The following is an 18,550-nucleotide window of genomic DNA, read 5'->3' on the forward strand; positions in this document are numbered from 1 at the left end:
CACTCCACCCATCAAATCCATCTCTTCAGTTTAGGCAGAAGGATGTTAAAGGGGAGTGTGTCAAATTCTTTACGGAAGTCCAGGTAAGTGATAACTTTCTTTGTCCACTGATGGAGTAATTCCATCATTCAGGGTCACTGGGTTGGTCAGGCAGGACTTACCTTTGATGAAGCTGTACTGGCTCCCTTGAATTAACTCCCTGTTCCACATGTACTTCAGAGTTTTTAGAAGGATCCATTCTATGACCTTCCCAGAAGTAGAAGTGAGGCTATTGGGTCACTAGTTCCCCGTTTCTCACCCACCTGGGACTTCACCTGAATGACGTGATTTTTGAATATCATGGCGAGTGGTTTGGCAACTACATAATTAGAGAATTACAGAATATTCTGAGTTGGAAGGACCCACTAGGATCGTCAAGACCACTTAAGTGAAATGGCCCATATAAGAGTTGAACCCACAATCTTGGTGTTACTAGCACCACGCTCTGACCAATTGATCTCATCTCAGGGTCTCATCAGCCAATTGCTTCAGGAATCTGTAAAGCATTTCATAAGGTCCCACAGACTTATATGCATGTTCAGGTTCCTCAGGTGGTGATAAAACAATCTCTTACAGTGAGGGAACTTTGGTCCTCCATCCTTGTCTTGTGGTGTGACCACTTCAGAGCTGTTGGAAGAGAGGCTGCCACTGAAGACAGAAGCAAAGCAATTGAGTCTTCATGTACTATTTATTTGTCTGCTACTTCCCAATGACATTTATTTGTTTCTGTCCAGGCCTGAGCATTATTCTCCTTGTATTTAGAGGCTGAAGTCAGGTGCCAGGGCAGAAGTCTTAGGCATTTGCCTGTGCTCTTGGTTACCCTTTTGCAATGCACACCATATTACAGTGTATGGATGGATGCAGAACACCCTAGTGGATGGATATTCACAGCTCATAGGGACTGTATGGAAGGAACACACAGCTCAGAACCTTTTTAGCAGGAAACTGTACTTCAACAGAAAACAAAATTGGAGAAGAAATGGGGTTTTGGGAGGAGTTACATTAGCTTTTTTAGGAGGAAATAGGTAGGTGATCCTAGAACATGAAGGATAAGGTTTTAAGGAACTAGTAGCTGAGGGAGAGAAAAACTGAGGGAGTTAAACAGCCGCAGCACTGAGGAGGGGACTGGGGCTGATAACTCAGCGAGGAAATGAGAAAAAGGGCAGGACACAGAGTGTCCAGATGGACAGATGGTCCATCAAAAACATTTGAATGGGAACATACCAGAGATGATTGTGCCTGCTAAAACACAGTCCCTTACGGAGCTGGGAATGGTGCTAGTTTTTTTTGAAGACACTCTGCTGGAATAGAGGAGTCACTTCAAAATCTACTTTTTTAAACTATTACTTAAGCTGTTTGGAGTGGACACAAATGATTCTCAGTTAGAATGTACTTAACTTGCTTTATTTCATTAACTTTGACTTTTCTTAGTTCAATATAAATCAGTCCGATATTTTTGAATCCTCCCATACAGTCATCCTGCAGGTTATATTACTCTTCTGTCATCAACAGTCCCAACTGCAGTATGTACTGTGCTCTACATGGCATTCAGTATTGCAGTAGGAAAATTTTACTGTTCTCTTTTATGAGCAGAGAAATCCAGGACCTTGCAGCTGAAGATAATATGCTTTATATGGTTCCTCAAAAAGTCTACTTTATATGGTTCCTCATATAAAAAAAAAACAGAAACAGGGACAATGCCTTGAAGATTATACAGACATATGTAAAATGCATTTTGGCGAAGACTGAAAATTGAAGCACCCAAAAATTAGCTACTTAGATGCAATTTTGCACAAAACTGTACAATATAGCTTGTAAAGTTTTAAGCCAGCTATTCATTCTTTATTCTGTATATTCTTTCATTTCATGGGCATATATACTGGTGCAGTTCATAATGAGAAATTTTTTAAGACTGAAAGTTCCCCAAATGTATTGTGCCACTTGCAAATGACACTGCTACCAAAATCAGGCCAAATTTAACTCTCTATTCCAATGTCAAAATGTTAGAGTGACTCAAAACAAGGCTTTATTTTTCTTCCTCTCCCCTTCCCCTCCCTTTTCTTTTCCTTCCCTTTCCTTTTCTTTACTTTCCTTTTTTGAGCAAGTCACATTTTCCTATGAGCTTCTTTCTTAGGTACAGCTGAACTTTTTTGGCTGAATTAGGAAAATGTATGACTAGTCTAGCAATATGAACTGATTGCTGGACTCTTTGTAATACTTATAAAGGGAAGAACTTTTTAAAAACTTGAGAGACTATGCTCAAATAAAAATAACATTTTGTATTGGGAAATTTTATATTATAATAATAAAGATGATGCTACAAGCACTGCCTGAAATAGAAATATAAATGCATCATATTGCTAAGGTTCTTTATATTAACTGTTAACTTTTAAATGGATTTTAACTTTTTTAGCACTTAAGAAAAATGAGATCTGTAATAATCTGCTTGCACTATTGTTTCATACAAAGGAAATTAATATGGGTGTGAAATGAAAACTGCACAATAGTAGAAAGCTCAGAATTGTTAGACGATACAATAAGAAATGAAAAATATAGCACCTTAATTCAGAGAGCTCACAAAATTCCATATTTATTTTTGAAACCTGAATTTATCTTAGGAAGATTAGTTTGCACTTAAAGTAGCTAAATCAAATGAACTGTCAACGTTATCTCTTTGACCAGAGGAGTGTGAGTTGTCTGGATAACTTAATATGTATGCAAGGAAACTGAAAACATGGAAGACTATTAGGTATAATCCCAACAATAATAGTAGGTACTATGGTATTGTGCAAAAGATACTATCATTTCCTGAAATTGAGGAGATGGGTGAAATACAGTCACAGCTCCCTTTGGTATTCTCTTCACACAGAAGCCTAGAAATATTTTATTAAATATTAATAACAACATAAAAGACCTTTGGTCTTATTTTCATTTTAATTAGGCAGGATATATATGCCATTCACTTTGAAGCCAAATGCTATTCCTTTGTATTAACCTGCAGGGGGTACTAGAAAATTGAACCAAGTAGCATTTAGCTGTTTCTCCTCCTGCCAGAGATAATTAACATCTACTCTTTTGCAGACTCTCTTACTGTTACCTGATCCCCATATACAGGTTTCGGATTCACTTCCACAGTTTGAGCAGTAGGGTGTGAAATGCTGCCTCAGCCCATTTCTTACAAATTGGCAGAACTCAGGAAAGGTATTAACCTTCAACTTTAACCTACTAAACTTACAAGGGAAACCTAATCTAATAATTAAATCAGATTGATGAGACAAAATTGACAGTAATTCCAGGAGGGAAACAAAGCTGTGTATAATGCACTGAAACTTTTTTTTTTTTTTGTGGTGAATGATAAAGACAACTGAAGAGCCTAAGAATGATAGCTGGTATGGCAGAAGGAAGTAGGAAAATTTTTTGACACATTAAGCTAAGACAGGAATTAGTAAGACACAAATGAAATAAAAAGGTAAGAAATTAATTGTATGAGGTCTGCAGGTTTCTAGACTTTTGGCTAGCTGTTTATGCAGCTTTTCTGTCTCAAACATAGATTTTCCATGCCACTTCTAAAGCCTGAGAATTATCTTAAATGGGGCTTTGGAGCTGCTGATGTAGCAGCCATTGATCCTGGGCCCTCCACTGGGAGAACCTTGAAGAGCTGCCAGGCTTCTTGGCCAGCTTTCTCCTTTGGCTAATGGCCTTGGGCATTCACTTTGGCCAGAGCTTGGTGTACTGCAGTCAACTGTCCAGGTAGCCTAGTACTTCTTTCTTCTTAAACCTAACATTTTTATCTCGGTCAGTCCACTGCAGAGCTATAATCTTGCCAATACTTCAGTGTGGGACTGGACCATCATCTTGGCTAAGCTTCCTCAGAGTGAAGAGTCTGGTGAACTTAAATGAGTTACACACGTTAACTGATAGGAACTAGAGCTGCTTTTACAGAAAACGCACCTGTGTTCTGCTCTAAGAAAAGTATGCCTGAATACTCCACTTACTGGTAAATTCACATTTTCTAATGATAGTCAGTGAAACTAACAAGTTCAGCTGTCACTATAGTGCCTTTTGACTGAAATTATCTCCTTTGTGCATAAGCATTATGAAACATGATACATTTTTTCACTGACCCCGTCCTTCATAAAGTAGATCTTTCTCCTTTGATTATCTAATACTCAATATTTTGTATATTTTGTTTTCTGCTTATGTAAAATTAACATCATTCCCTCTTTCCTTTACATGTTTTAGCCTAGGCCTGGGAAAACAATTATTCATTTCTCCATATAAAAAGTACATGAAGGTGATAATGCCTCATCCTACAGGAATGTTATGGAAATAGATTTCACTAGTATCTATGAGGAAACTGTGTTGTGGTGATGATAAGTAGTTTGCTTTTTCAAAAAATTCTGTGTAGTGAAGAGGTATAAACAGCTTTGTTTTGTTAACAAGATGAAAATACAGCAAACAACTTCCTTCATCCCCTAATTGTCCTGACTTTTTAGACAGAATTTTCAGTGGGCAACAAAAATACTAATCTCTACTTTTTCTAAATAAACTCACATTAGTCCATTTGTGATACACTGAGGTATTCTCCTGGATAGTTCGTGAATTTTAACAGGTGTAATCAGATTTCTAAGCTTGAAACTTCCACATCTGCTGTAACATATCATATTAGATTCCACCCCTTTGCTTTTAGAAAAGCCAATTTAGCCTTTACACAGTGATTACTGGACTTGGATTAGTCATGATCACAGAGGCTGCAAAACAGATTCTGATATGTCTCACTTCCCTTGTTCACAGATATGTATATAATGTGTTAGAGCAAACTGAAAATATTAAACCTATTTTATACTTCTAGAGCAGTTGGTTTGAATTCGAAAATTTAGCCTTCAAGCAAAAGGAATCCATGTCTTTGCATGTAGGGAGCTGTAAGAGTATGAGCTGTTACTGAGAGGGAGGAAACAGGGAGGAAAAAAGCTTTTGTCAGTGCAAGTTTTAGCAGTTTTTTGTGTCAATTAATACCTAAAAATAGCAACCCTCTCAACTATTCATTTATGAATATTACAAGCGGACATTTTCTGTGTTTAAAAACCATTACTACTAAAGAGTTTTGAGGCATAGAAGATAGAAAATATTAGCCTAAACTTTTGGTTTTACTACATTATAAAGTACTTAAGAGTTTAGAGGAACAGAAGATCAAAAGTTATAATCTTTTGTTTCTACTAAAAAGGATAAACAAAACCAAAACCACCTGATTAAGCTTAAAAGATAGTCAAACTTACTTGTTCCAGAGGTACAGTAGGATACTCATACAAAATACAGTTATGTGTCATTTATCCTGTAATAGATAAAATGCAATTGTTCAAAAATATTTGAATCATATTGTATAGTTGCTGTCATGGCATTATAGAACACTGATGGGTACTTGGAAAACACAGCTAAGCCATCTCTTGATCTCTCAGCTAGGAAATGTAAAGATATATGAAACATCTGACATCTCTGATATTGGAGTACAGCTTGGTAGTTTGTTTTGGCCCCATTTTCAGCTGCCAAGGGATTGACAATTGTGAAGTAAGTCACATCAATGTGTCAGGGAAACATAAGACAGAGTGCTAAATTTGGTCTACTTATGGTGAATGTTAAATCTGAAGGAAATAAAAAATATATCTTTTATATCAGTATGAATTGTCTAGCTCTGTTTTAATTGAGTAGTTTACTTATTTGGAGATCTGTCATTACTGAATAAGCATACAGAATCTAATTATTTCCATTTCATATTAATTTATGACTGTATTATATGAGAAAGAAAAATAGTTTCCAAACTCCTAATGAATTCTCTCTTATGTCTGGCATTTTTCTTCAGCCTACAGAAAATTCAACAAATGAAATGGCAATTGTGTAGTCTGTCTCAGAAGAGCAGCTGCACAAGTTAGTTCACCACAAAACAAGCAGAACAAAATGATTTATGGAGTACTGTTTCCTTAATTATTTCAGAGAACCTTTCTGGCTCTGGAGATTTGTTTGAGCCAACTATTGCAAATCTCTGCATTCCAGAAATAGTGGATTCCTGTCTTCCTTTTTTATCTCCATTTTTCATCATGAAAACAAAAGCTGTTGATCCTTTGTAACTTTATGCTAATAACTCTATATTAATATTATTTATATTTTAATAAGAAATTTAGATTTGGGAAGACGTGTTAATCAGATGACTAAGTAAATCTAAGCTTTCTCTTGAGTAATTCCAGGCTAATTCTTGCTCTGGCAGTTTTGTGAAACTGTAAAGAAAACTGGAACAGAGTGCAATGTACTTGACATAGTTTTAAGAATGGTGCATATTTTGACATTATTTTGCATTTGAGCATCAAGAAATATGAATAACTACATTGAAACTTGATTTATCTAAATAAAAAGGAAGAAGAAAGTAGTTTAATTTTGACTTTTTAGTTTGATATGCTAATATGAACAATTCCTGATAGGAGTAGTTCTGTAGTTTATTATGGGTAGATTGAAATTATCCTCTTATCTTGGGCCTTATGTGGTCCTCATAGCTTCTTGGCTTCCTTGACTGTGCAGAATGATGAAATATATTTATTGGCCAGAGGAAATTTGGATGGTCCTAAGATTTTTTTTCTGGACATTTCTAGAAAACAACAAAGCTAAAGTAAGCCCTTATTTGCTCAGTTTCTAGGAAGTAGAGTGATGATCTTGCACAAAAAGGAGACATTTAGAAGCTCTGTACAGAGTCACTGAAATGTTTTCTTCCAATTCGAGTAATCTGTTCTAACTCCCTACAATTTCAGGCTTACTCCCTACCCCCAATTTCCCAGTGTTTTTTACTTTAAAAATGTTTTTCTCCCCATACTCTGCCTTCCTTTCTGTGTGCCTTGAGCATCAGCTGTCTATAGTTTATATTTGCAGAAAACATTTCTTCATTTTTGAGGGGGAAGTAGTTGTTTCTTTCCCATTCAGCATGTTTGCAAGAAAACACCATTGGTCTCATATTTAGGGACCCAAGCCAGAGCCATGTAGGGGATCGTGACTGTGTTTATTCAAAGGAGGTTGAGATTGTGGGATTCAAACATAGCAGCCTGAGCTCACAGCTGCACCTAGCCCTCTGTTCTGTTATGAACCAATAAGGTTGTACTTATTACTAGGACTGAGGAATTATCCACGCAAAACAATTAAACAATCGCTCTGTTCAAGGATACTCCACACATTCACTGTGACTACCATGTATGATCACTGTCACATTAATGGTGTAATTTATATTAGTTATATTTTATTTTTGTCTGTTCAAACAACCAGGGTTTCCTTTCACTCAAATCTCACTGGTAAGAATTAGTACGTGGCTTAACTACAAGCAACAGATTAGAAGGGAGGGATAAATTCGCTTTAATAAGTTTTTTCCAGGTGTAAGTAGGACTAGTAACATTCGGGGGGTTCAGTTTAATACCTGCACTTAATTATCAACTAAAAACAAGTTGTAAAACTATAATGTTTGGTTTATTTCAGAATTTTTTTTACTTTTTTTTCTTTGCTTCACCAAAAATGTTGGTTTAGAATCTTAAAAACACCTAAAGAAATAAAGTTGTATGACAAGGAAATAGATGAGAGAGACTGAGAGAACAAAGTAGACTGTCTCAAAATCATGTTTATGTTTTGTAACATAATAAGGCATAAGGGCCATGCTAATACATTGCAAGCTTATCTTACTTTTGGTATTTCACCAGATAGCTCCCCAGAACACCTACAGCTCTCTGTGTGACCTTCAATTACATGTGCCTGGTAAGATACACCCCTGTTTGACTAGGATTAAAAATGGAGGTGTGATAAATGCTTTCAATTTCTGAGATGTTTCAGTGGTGTACTTCCAAGAAGAATAAATGTTACAACTGAATCTGGATAGGGAAGAAGGCTGGCAGTAACTAGGGTGAAATACATCACAGGCTTAAAATGAAACAAAAGTAGTCAGTCTTTTTAAAAATACCATTTTATCTGAGAAAAAAAAAGAGAGTGAGGCCAAGAAGGTGATGTAGGTTCCTGCTTGGTCATCAAATTTCTGGCTGTGCAGGCAAATGGATTCTTACAAGGCTTGTTATTTAACCTTTTTTTCCTTGAAGATTCCATTATTCTCTTCAGATTTCAAGAGAAAAGTTTCCTTTATTTAAAGATTTTCTGTTTAAATTTTAGTTTCTTGCTCAAATGCCATGTGTTCTCTGAAGGAGTTAGGCAGTAATAGAACTTTTGATGTCTCCAGGCTCCAGTAAAATGTTTCTAACCTACTGAGGATTTGGGAGAGCTCAAGCACTGAATCTTTAGTGAAGCCAGATGGGTTGCTGCCAGAGAAGGGTCAAAGGATCTGCATGTAGGAGTGCCCTGATAGAAACTAGAAGCCAGCAGCTGGGCTGTAGCCACAAGTAGAAGCACAAAGTGTTCAGTGGTGGGCTCTGCTCACTCCAGAATAGTCCTGCCTGAAGAGCAGGATGAAGCCAGCTAGTCAGAAATGAGTGGTGTTCCCTGTCTTGTTGAGGCCTAGTGGCTTTTATACAAACTATTCTTAATGACTTACATTAATTAAAATATATTTGTAAGTTTTTTAATAAGTGCAGTGAAGGCCCCCACAGATGCAGGGCAGCTGTTCTAGCTCTTGCTGTTGATAGGGGTTCACTTCTTCATTACCTCATGCCTATATAGCCCCTAATGTCTTTCTTTCTGGAATTTGGATGGAGGATGTAAGGAAAACAAAATTAGTGTCTAATTTCTTGATCCTTAAAACTGTAAAGGTCCATTAAATCCAACTCATGTATGCTTGATTACGTGACAGAAGAACATAATTAACACTAGTTTCTTCATCTGTGGGGGAAAGACTTGCCATTGCATACAATATATGTTGCATTGCATGCTAAAAACAGTGACTTCTGTCCTGTATTGCTATGTCACAGCAGCAGGCAAGAGGAACATAAAAGGTATTTTCTTAATGTATTTTATTCCTGTAATGTTGTAACCATCTGTCAGATGACTTCTGGGAATAATTTAGTCTCTTATTTAGTCTCTTTCTTGATTTCCTCTCACATACTGATTTCTGGGGTTTTTTTCAAGAATTAAAAAATAGGAAGAAGGTGATGGAAGAGCTGAAGTTAAGGAAAAATGTTTGAGGAGTCCCAGACAATAAAGTGTTAAAATACCAGTTTGTGCTTATTGGAGTAGGTCCACTGTTGCACAGGAACTGGCTTTAAACTGAAATGTTGATACTAATATATTTCATGTTCCAATTTATGGAACAGTTTCCTTTTTGCATTGCATATTGCTATATTAATGCATGCCAGTATTGAAAGATTTGGCCAGGTTTTTTGTAGAATCTGTGTTTTCAAAGTCCCCCCCAAATGGCTGTAGATGTTATATTATAGCCTAAGTACTAGGTAAGCTGCAGTGTAGCTGTAGTGTATGCATCTTCTGCTGGGAGTATGTTTTACTTAAGATGAAAAATGTGCTTGGCATGTACAACTTAATTTGGCATATATTTATCAGTAGAGAGAGTGCTCTGCCTTCTTGGGATTTGGTAGCTGAACCAGGTGAGATTGTGTCCTCCTGCTGTCACATTGACTTTGCCATTTTCTCTGAGCTTCCATCGTAATAACTACCAATTCTCCTTTCTTTAGTGCTGCTCAAGTCACAGAATTTCAGGGATGAATTATTTCAGACATCAGTTCTTAAAACCTCATTACTCTGGAAGAGTTGAAAGCAGATTAATTTGATAGTAGTCAGGATGGGAGAAAGAATAGAGTTAAGGAATAGGAATTGGTTGGGGGGTTTAGCAGATTTCTTTGCTATGTGGAAGAATAAAAAGGTACATTTCTGTAAGAAGAGCACTCAAGTGAGGAAAACATTCAAGTCACTTGCTATTAAGCAGTGAAGACTACAGATTTATTAGTTTGTTTTTTGCTGTGCTTATTGTTTATTCATTTCAGTTCCATCCATTGAAAACTATAGTAATTGATCCAATATCAGACTGTGATCTCATTAAAAATATAAGTAAAATAGGATACTACCATGGTAATTAATTTTTCTCTTTCACTTGCCGTAGGTAATGATAAAAGTTTTTCTCATGTCTGTTTCTTTCTTGTCTTGATTTTCATATTAAATGAAGTTTAGCTTTCATAGTTGATTGAAAAGTATAAGAATATGGACTAGAAAAATTATTTGTTTAAAATTCAAGTTAAATAGAAGTTCTTACTTAATATTACACATGAATCCCTCATGATTTGTGAAGTATGATCATACAGTGCAGCGCTGATCTAAACCTCCTACCTGTTGTTACAGCTGAGTAATGACTTCATAAATCTGTGGGTGTAATTTTGAAACTAGAAAATGCCTTCTTGTGGGCCATTAATATCTATCTGCAGCAAGAAGACTTATGTTTTAATGTGTATCTACTTCTGAATTTTGTTTAAGGTGACTGATTGCATCATCAAATAAAATACCAAGCTCCTATATGGAGTAATAGGAAGGCACATGGTCTTACTGAGTATCTCTGTGTGCTCATGCTTGTTGCACTCGTGTACACTTAAGTAGAAGTTAATAAGTAGGTGAACAGTCTTTGGCATTTCTGGTTTGTTTTGTTCTTTTTTTCTCTCAAATAATTTCAGTTTAAAACCAAATAATATTGTCAGGGTGTGCATTAGCTTTGCCTGGAGTTGCAAGTCCTGGGTGTCTATGGGGAATAACAGATATGTGCTTCTCAAACAGTATTTTGTCTGACAGTGGAGTTGTTTGTACCATGTTTGTGAGTGAAATGTGAAGTGAGCTCCTTATAACAGGTGCAGAATCCCTTTTGAAGTGGAGTCCATTTTATAAACTTTGGGTTCCAGATGCATTTCTTTGGTTCCATCCATTTCATGTTCGCAGCCATCTGCTAGGAAACCATCTTCTATTTTCTCAATCTACAAGACAATTACTTATTTTGAAAATAAATTAGTTTTTCTAATTTACATGACCGTTTCATCTTTCAGTACAAAAGCTGTAATTATTTAACTGCTAGTGAATTCTTAAAGTGTATTTACACTTCCTCTCATGCATCTTAAGCATTCATACATCTTCCAGCCAAGTACTGCATTCTTCTGATTTAGGCTGTCATCTTCAAGCCACCCACACATGGCGGTTCGGTGTAGGTATTTTTCAGATCAGTTTTTAAATAAACCAATCTGCAGATGCAGATGAATAGAATGGATTGTGAAAGTTAAGGACTGATTTGGAAATTAAGTGGGCTGTTTTCGAGATGGGGTTTGCCACAGCCAGGCTGGCATATACAGCAGGTTGTCCTGCCTCTTGGACCTTGACTAAGGAGATTGTGTCTGGCATGCCTGTGGGGCTTTCTTTGGCTTGACTGACAAGCCAGACTTGTGTGAGCCCTTTGGGCAACCTACTATGAAATTTTGCTAAAAAAGCTTCTTTCCTCAGTCACTACAGACCCTGGAGCAACCTCTGAGTCAGCCTCAGGCCACTGTCTCAGTCTTTCCTCAGATCTCCAGTCTTTTTCCAAATAACTTGAGCGGCCGTGTATAAGACTGGCCTTACCTACCACCTGCTCTTTGTCATCTCAGTGCTTTTCTTCCTCTTACAGAAATAGTGTTTTGTTTCTTTTCTTCTCCATCACGTTTTCACCCTGTCATCTTTTTGCGTCTTTATGGGTGTCTTTCCCAGTCTAAACTGGTTTTGGTTGTTAGTTGGTTCTCTGGTTTGTGCTGGAGAAGGGTTCTTGATGTTTTCTTCTGCGACAAAACTGGGGATGCCTGAGCCCATAAAGATTGATACCTGGATTTAAATTAACTAAAACATACACAGCTTCTCAGGATCGAGACCTAATCTTGGAAATAGTCTGTTGGAAAATTGGTGTTAAATGTTATCTAGGTACAGTGTTTAGAGTTTAGCATGTTTTGTATTTTGAAAACTTCTTAACTTAGCAACAGATGGCAGGTACTTTAAAAGTGGACCCTGTGTTTGTTACATATTTTTTTCTTACAGACTTTTAAGATAGGACATAACATGACTGAAAAGTGTTATACTTTTAAATATAAATATATTATTTAAAATAATAACTTTATCCATATTAGGGTTTTTTTGTGGATTTACATTGTTGAGGATTAACTATTATAAATAGTAGTTTTCTGCTTTCCATGTTTTTATGAGCTTCAATGGAAGAGTAAAAAATCTGCTTAGAGTTTTCTGCAAAAGAAATCACAAGGATACATTTTACTTCTGATTAGAAGGTTGTGGATTACTTGTTTTGGTTTCACCACTGATTATTACCACTGATTATTAATAAAATATAAGATGTGCACTCTTTATAAGAAGAAAGCTAGAAACCTGTCAGTTTAATTCATCTGCTGTGAATCAAACAAGATAGGATAGGATAGGATAGGATAGGATAGGATAGGATAGGATAGGATAGGATAGGATAGGATAGGATAGGATAGGATAGGATAGGATAGGATAGGATAGGATAGGATAGGATAGGATAGGATAAGATAGGATAGGATAGGATAGGATAGGATAGGATAGGATAGGATAGGATAGGATAGGATAGGATAGGATAGGATAGGATAGGATAGGATAGGATAGGATAGGAAAGGAAAACTGGTTTTTACTTGATTTAGTAAACATGATTATTACTGAATTAAATTTTGGAATTTTTTTTTGTCAGAACACGATTTTTTCCAATATGTTTTGACAGTGCCGTCAGCTATGAGAAACTACTGACTGTAGATATTCTCTGCCAGAATGATGAATCTGTTTCCAGTAAGCTGGTTGCTTCATCTTGTTGGATATACTCTTGGGCATTTATCACGTAATTCCCTTAATTCAAACCAGTTGTGTAAATATTTTGTAAATGATGAATTACTCACAGTAAATAAATATTCATACAAAATCAACTATTTGTTAAATTTTTTAAAATACTGTTTAGTAGTTTTTGTACTAGAAATTAGCAGTCTTTTGTTTACTGTGTCTTTTCACAGTAAACAAATTTTAAATATGAAATAATGTATCTAAAAATGCTAGTTGCAATTATTACAACATTGACTCTATACCATTTCAGGTAAGAACACATTTACATTGCAACTGTATGTTAAATACTTTTATCAGCATAGTGAGTAGTACCAGATCACTAGTCCTTGAAATAACATGTCATTAAATTTGTGAAGATGAAACAACTATTCTCCCATCAAATTCTGCACTGCATTTAGATGAAATGCCTTGGTTAAGTAATGTCTTTGAAGACTGGGTGTTACTTCCTTTAGCTCTGATTATAGCTGGCAGACACTGTGTGTTCTTTGTGTATTACCAAAACAGAACATCTATCTGTGGCATACTCCATCTTTTCTTCATAAATGGATGAAGCTTCAGTGTGGTGGATGTATTACAGTGTGTTGTTTGCATTTGATTAATTTGGTCTTACAGCTTTTGTGTGTGCAAGTTTGTTACCCCTACTACTGAATATGTATGATTGATGCAGTGAATTGTTGGTTCCTGTTCTGTAAATATTAATCAAAGAGTATGCTCCTCTGCTAAATGGCTTTTCAGTGTAGGAGGCAGCCAAACAAATATAGTCTGCTTTTTTTTTGCTCTTTAATTGTTGTTGTGTAAGACACTGGCAAGAACAGTTTTTTTTTAATCTATAAACACTCTTTCATGCTTCAACATATCCATTGTTTGGTCAAAGTTATGAAATATTGTTGCTCAATGAAACTTTGTTTTCAGCATTTCCTGGTAAAGCAGTAATACAAGAGATAAAACAGTAAAGGAAGGGGCAGATAATTAAGTAAAGAAAAATACTAGGAATATGTGCAAGAAAGAGGCAGAAGATGCAGAGTCAGTAAATACAGCCTCATATGGTTTCAGGTCTTATGATTTGGACAAATAATTTTCTTTAATCAAAAGCCAAACTGGATGCTTTTCTAGATTCCATGGCTGCCATGAAAGGAATAATTTGTGACTAAAATATTCTTAAGGAGAATAAGGTAGACATTTGCTATGTTCCAATGTGTGCTTAAAATGTGTATAAGAATAGATGTTGATTAGTTGACAGTTTATTTGGGTAAGAAATTAAAAGACATTCAATGTTTAAATAAAAAACCCAGTAAATGTTTGGTGGGGATAGTAGTGGTGGAACAGCTCAGTATCAGAAGCAGTGAGTTTCTTGAAAATACAGATCACATTTTTCTGGCATGTAGGTCTGGTATAAATTTGATAGATACCGCTTTAGTCATTCTCCATGAATGTCACCAGTGAGCCAGGCCAAGGCTGAAGGGAAGGCTTATGCTTCAGGGTTTGTAGTGTTTTTTGGGATCCAGTGTGGGATTACTTTCGCCCCTTTCTTAAAGATGTCCCTATATTGTGCTGGTAGCAAAATTTTACCCTAGCACTATGACTTAGCTTTAGAAATTAGCAGAATTAGCAGAATTTATTGAATTTCTCTTGCCCTTGACCATTAGGACTGACTTGCTAAAATCCTCTCAAGCACTGCAGGATCATAGAGAATATCACATTATTTGTATTTACTAATGCTTTTGTTCTACAAATTTTATTTTAATAGTTATAATAATTTTTTTCATTCCTCCAGTTTTTGACTGGAAAATGTAACTCAGTTTTTGTTATAGACCATCATCTTACTATTCTAGAAAGACAGAAATCCTCCAAACTATGTACAATTTTGTATTTTGTAAGATGTTCAAAGGCAGATCTGATTTTATGGAACAAAATACGGTAGTACTGAAGCTTGTGGTTCAGAATAATAGTAGTTGAAAGCTGAATTATTAAACCACAAAAAATGTAGTTTGTTTCCATTCAGTTTATTTATCTCATAATGTATTGCAAGTATTTTCAGGAAACATCACTGAGAACTGAATGGCTTATAAAATACTGGTGGCTTAGTCCACATTATGTAGTAGAAATTAAAATACTTTGTTAGTTGAACACACATTTGCACAGTTTTATACTGCCCAGCTTTGAACAACTCCTATAAATATTCCTCTTGCATATATACATATATTTACATTTAAATATATTAGCATGATCTTGCAGAAATAAGTTTTTGGAAAGAAATTTTTGCTTACAGATTGTTTTTGTAAATTGAGTATTTGTTTCAGATCCATGTCAAAATGGTAGACCTTGTGATTTTCAAAATCCTTTTTCCTGGATAAAGGCTGTTTCTGCTGTCTTAATTCATAAACATATGCTTCAGTGATTTGAATCTACATCTTCCATTTTGATGATGGTTATTCCCACATTCTCACTGTTTGTTAGTTCTCAGAAGTTAATTGTTAGTCCAGCTAAGCAATCTTCATTTCTGGTTAATGTAGTTACTGCTTATTTACTTTCTGAAAATGCTGATAAGTCAAAGAAGTTTTAAACGTGCTAGGAAATGCTAACTCTTGAAAAGTTGGATGCTTTTTTCCACTGATCTGCACCTGTCATTGTTCTTCCCTAGTTTTTGTAATCACGCTTCAAGTTTGTAACAATTATGCAGGGGTAAGATGAGGCAAAACCACGGCTTCTTAGAGACCTTGTCTAGTAATACTTTTAGTTTCATTTACCTTAAATATTGTCCCTAAGGTGCAAATTCTAGAATGGATTTATTGAGGTATATTTTCTTTTTAAGTATAGTTCTTTGAAAGTGGTGATTTATATCATAAAAATATGTAGTGTTCGAAAGAAACAGAGGGTTTGGATATGTTAATTACTGTCAAGTAGTTTTTCTTCGGCTTTTGGCTGATACAAGTAAGATAACTTGTCTGTAATAGAACAGAATCTCTAGTAATAGTACCTATTTTCAGTTATTTACATGTCTTTCTAAGAAACAGGGCAATTGATTTTAATTTAGATGTAGTCTGAAAAACTGAAGAAGGTACTTAATATTGCCATTGTACTAGTTGAATTTCTGTATGTCTGTGTAATTGTTTATGGAATTTAAAATAAAAATACTTGAGATGAGCAAGGCATCTACATTTGTGGTATAGATACATGGGAAACTAATAGTTGCATTTTGTCTTTTTACAAACTCTAGGGGGGACACAAAGATTACCTCGCACAATTGGAGTGTCATTGGCAAAAGAACTAATCTTCTCTGCACGCATTGTAGATGGTGAGGAAGCAAAATCGATAGGATTGATTAGCCATGTGGTAGAACAGAATGAAGCAGGGGATGCTGCATACAGAAGAGCATTAGCTCTGGCGAGAGAATTCTTACCTCAGGTATTACAAATTATTTTTATTTTGGTTTTTAGTTTTTACCAACTAATAACACTGAAAAAGAAACAGCTTTATTAAAGAGAACTGTCACAGAATTATGTATCAAAAGCTGTGCTAATTATGTAACAAGTAATCCGAAGTTTTCTCTCTTGTATTGAATGGTGTTATTTGGTAATTATTTCATAGTGAAACAAAAAACCTCCATGAGTCCTCATCTTGCCATGATCTGGTTGGTGTTTTCATGAAATATTCTGGCTTTCAACTTTTAAATAAGAAAAAAAAATACACAGAGTTAATTTTTAGTATAGCAGTTATTTTAATGGATTACTTTATTGCTGTGGAGCTCCTCAGAAGAGAGGCAAAACATCCTCATTAGAAAATTCATAGAAGGCAGAAAAAGAAAATAATTAGTGAACGACTTTATTGGATCACAAGTGTAACAGCTAAAATTCTTCATTGAAATGTAAAATGTTACAGCTTAGGTATGACATTTATTGGTGGTTATTTGTGTCTTAAGCACCTTGATAGAATAAAAGTACAGTAAAAATTTTAACATACAGTGGTTCTGGAAAGTTGATTGATGGTTATAATTTTTTATTAGTACTTTCTCATAAGCATTTGGCTTTTCCCAAATCGACAGGCCTGAATATCCAGAACCTGATGCTGATGGATATGCACAGGACTAAGATGATTCCCAAAGATGTCTTGCAGTTCTGCAGCACATTGGAGGGAAATGTGAGAATCCCTCTGCTTACTGGGGATCTCAGCTGCTCATGGGAGAGTGTCATCACTTGACCAGAGCAGGCTTTGCAATAGCATACTGTAGGTTTGAAGCTTGCATCAGTGAATTTTATTTCATGATTACATATTTTCACATGTCTCCATTGTGCAGTAGTAGGGATATAGGACTGACCTTGCAAAAACCCATAATGACGTACCTTAAAGTGGCCACTCTGAGCCTTGTTTTGAAGGAAATTGATAAAGCTTGACAAATGTGGACACACTCAGCACCTTTGAAGCATAAACCAAACACAATAATTAGGTTCTTTTGAAAATAGAATAGTTTTACTTTTTCTTAATATTCAAACTATCAGTTTAGAAGCAAGTACCTACGACAATGATAAAATCTACGATATATGACTTATATACTGTAAATTTAACAAAAGTCCAAAGTCTAGATGATCCTAATATAAAATTAGGATTATGTGCAGACTCTTCTGTTATAAATATTGCAGGTTTTGATAACATGTAAATAAACTTTTTCTCTCATTTTAGGGGCCAGTAGCAATGAGAGTTGCAAAACTGGCTATCAATCAGGGAATGGAGGTAAGGATCTGTACTTTCAATGAGAGTAGGGTGGAAGTCAGGTTGGCAACAGTTGTACTGAGGTGAAATTGTTTTTCTAGAACTGTTTTTATTTTATTGTTGTGTAGTCTTTCAAAGTCAGTTTGGTCAAAACTTTCTAAAGAATGACATGTAATTTTTTAAATCTCAGACTGCTGAGATGCTGATTTCTGTAACAAGGCTCAGTAACCTCAAGAGTAGTGTAATCTGCTAATTATTAAATAGTAGAAAGTAAACAAACTACTGTGAACAAATTGTGTTTCAAATCTCAGGTGGGAAAAATGATCAAGTCATACTCTGTTAAGTCTGTCAAGCTCTCAGTGTTTAGTAACTAATAAAGTCAAAGGCTGAAGGGCATATTATTTTTTAAAAATAGTTTAATAGCAGTTAGTGTTAAAATTGTACCTGGAGCCTGATTTCATGTTTGATTCTGATTACCACTCCGTTGCCACACTATTGACCTAGCTCTAAAGCTCATTTATATTCCCATCTGGACATGTGTTTTACTTTAGTTTTACATAACCTAATGCTGAGTTCAGCAGGTCTGTTCATTTTTGAAGTTAGGCTCTGCACCAAAACACTTTGTAGCTCAACGTGTTACAAGGGAAAGAGGATCATACCATGTGCAGCATATGAGTCCAAGAAGATGAATTTGTCCTTTTTTCTTAAAAGTCACAAAAACAACCAGTGAGCTCAGCAAAGCATAGTACCAGTAAGTGGTGGCCTGAGAATCAAACTCAGATGCCATTGAACAGAGTATGTTAGTTTTCCACAGCAAGTAATGGTGGAATTTGAGATTGATTTCAATACCCATGGTTCAAAATGCTACAAGCTAAGTTATCTGACTGCCAGATACAGTGGATTGAAAGGTCAAAATAATGGTGTTTAGAGAATGAGGGATGATAGGGTTAGATGGACTCTGAATGAT

At 35.6% G+C, this 18,550-nt stretch overlaps 1 protein-coding gene across 1 annotated transcript in view; it reads left to right on the plus strand.

Annotated features, from left to right (window-relative positions):
* AUH (AU RNA binding methylglutaconyl-CoA hydratase) overlaps positions 1-18,550 on the plus strand; it is a 111,451-nt gene that overhangs the window by 89,990 nt on the left and 2,911 nt on the right. Inside the window, exons 7-8 of the mRNA XM_058044349.1 lie at positions 16,094-16,281; positions 17,554-17,604. Of these exons, the coding sequence (XP_057900332.1) occupies positions 16,094-16,281; positions 17,554-17,604 (239 nt within the window). The remainder of the gene's footprint in view (positions 1-16,093; positions 16,282-17,553; positions 17,605-18,550) is intronic.

The sequence above is a fragment of the Melospiza georgiana genome, chromosome Z (genome assembly GCF_028018845.1).
Source record: "Melospiza georgiana isolate bMelGeo1 chromosome Z, bMelGeo1.pri, whole genome shotgun sequence".
In the NCBI taxonomy this organism is placed as follows: domain Eukaryota; kingdom Metazoa; phylum Chordata; class Aves; order Passeriformes; family Passerellidae; genus Melospiza; species Melospiza georgiana.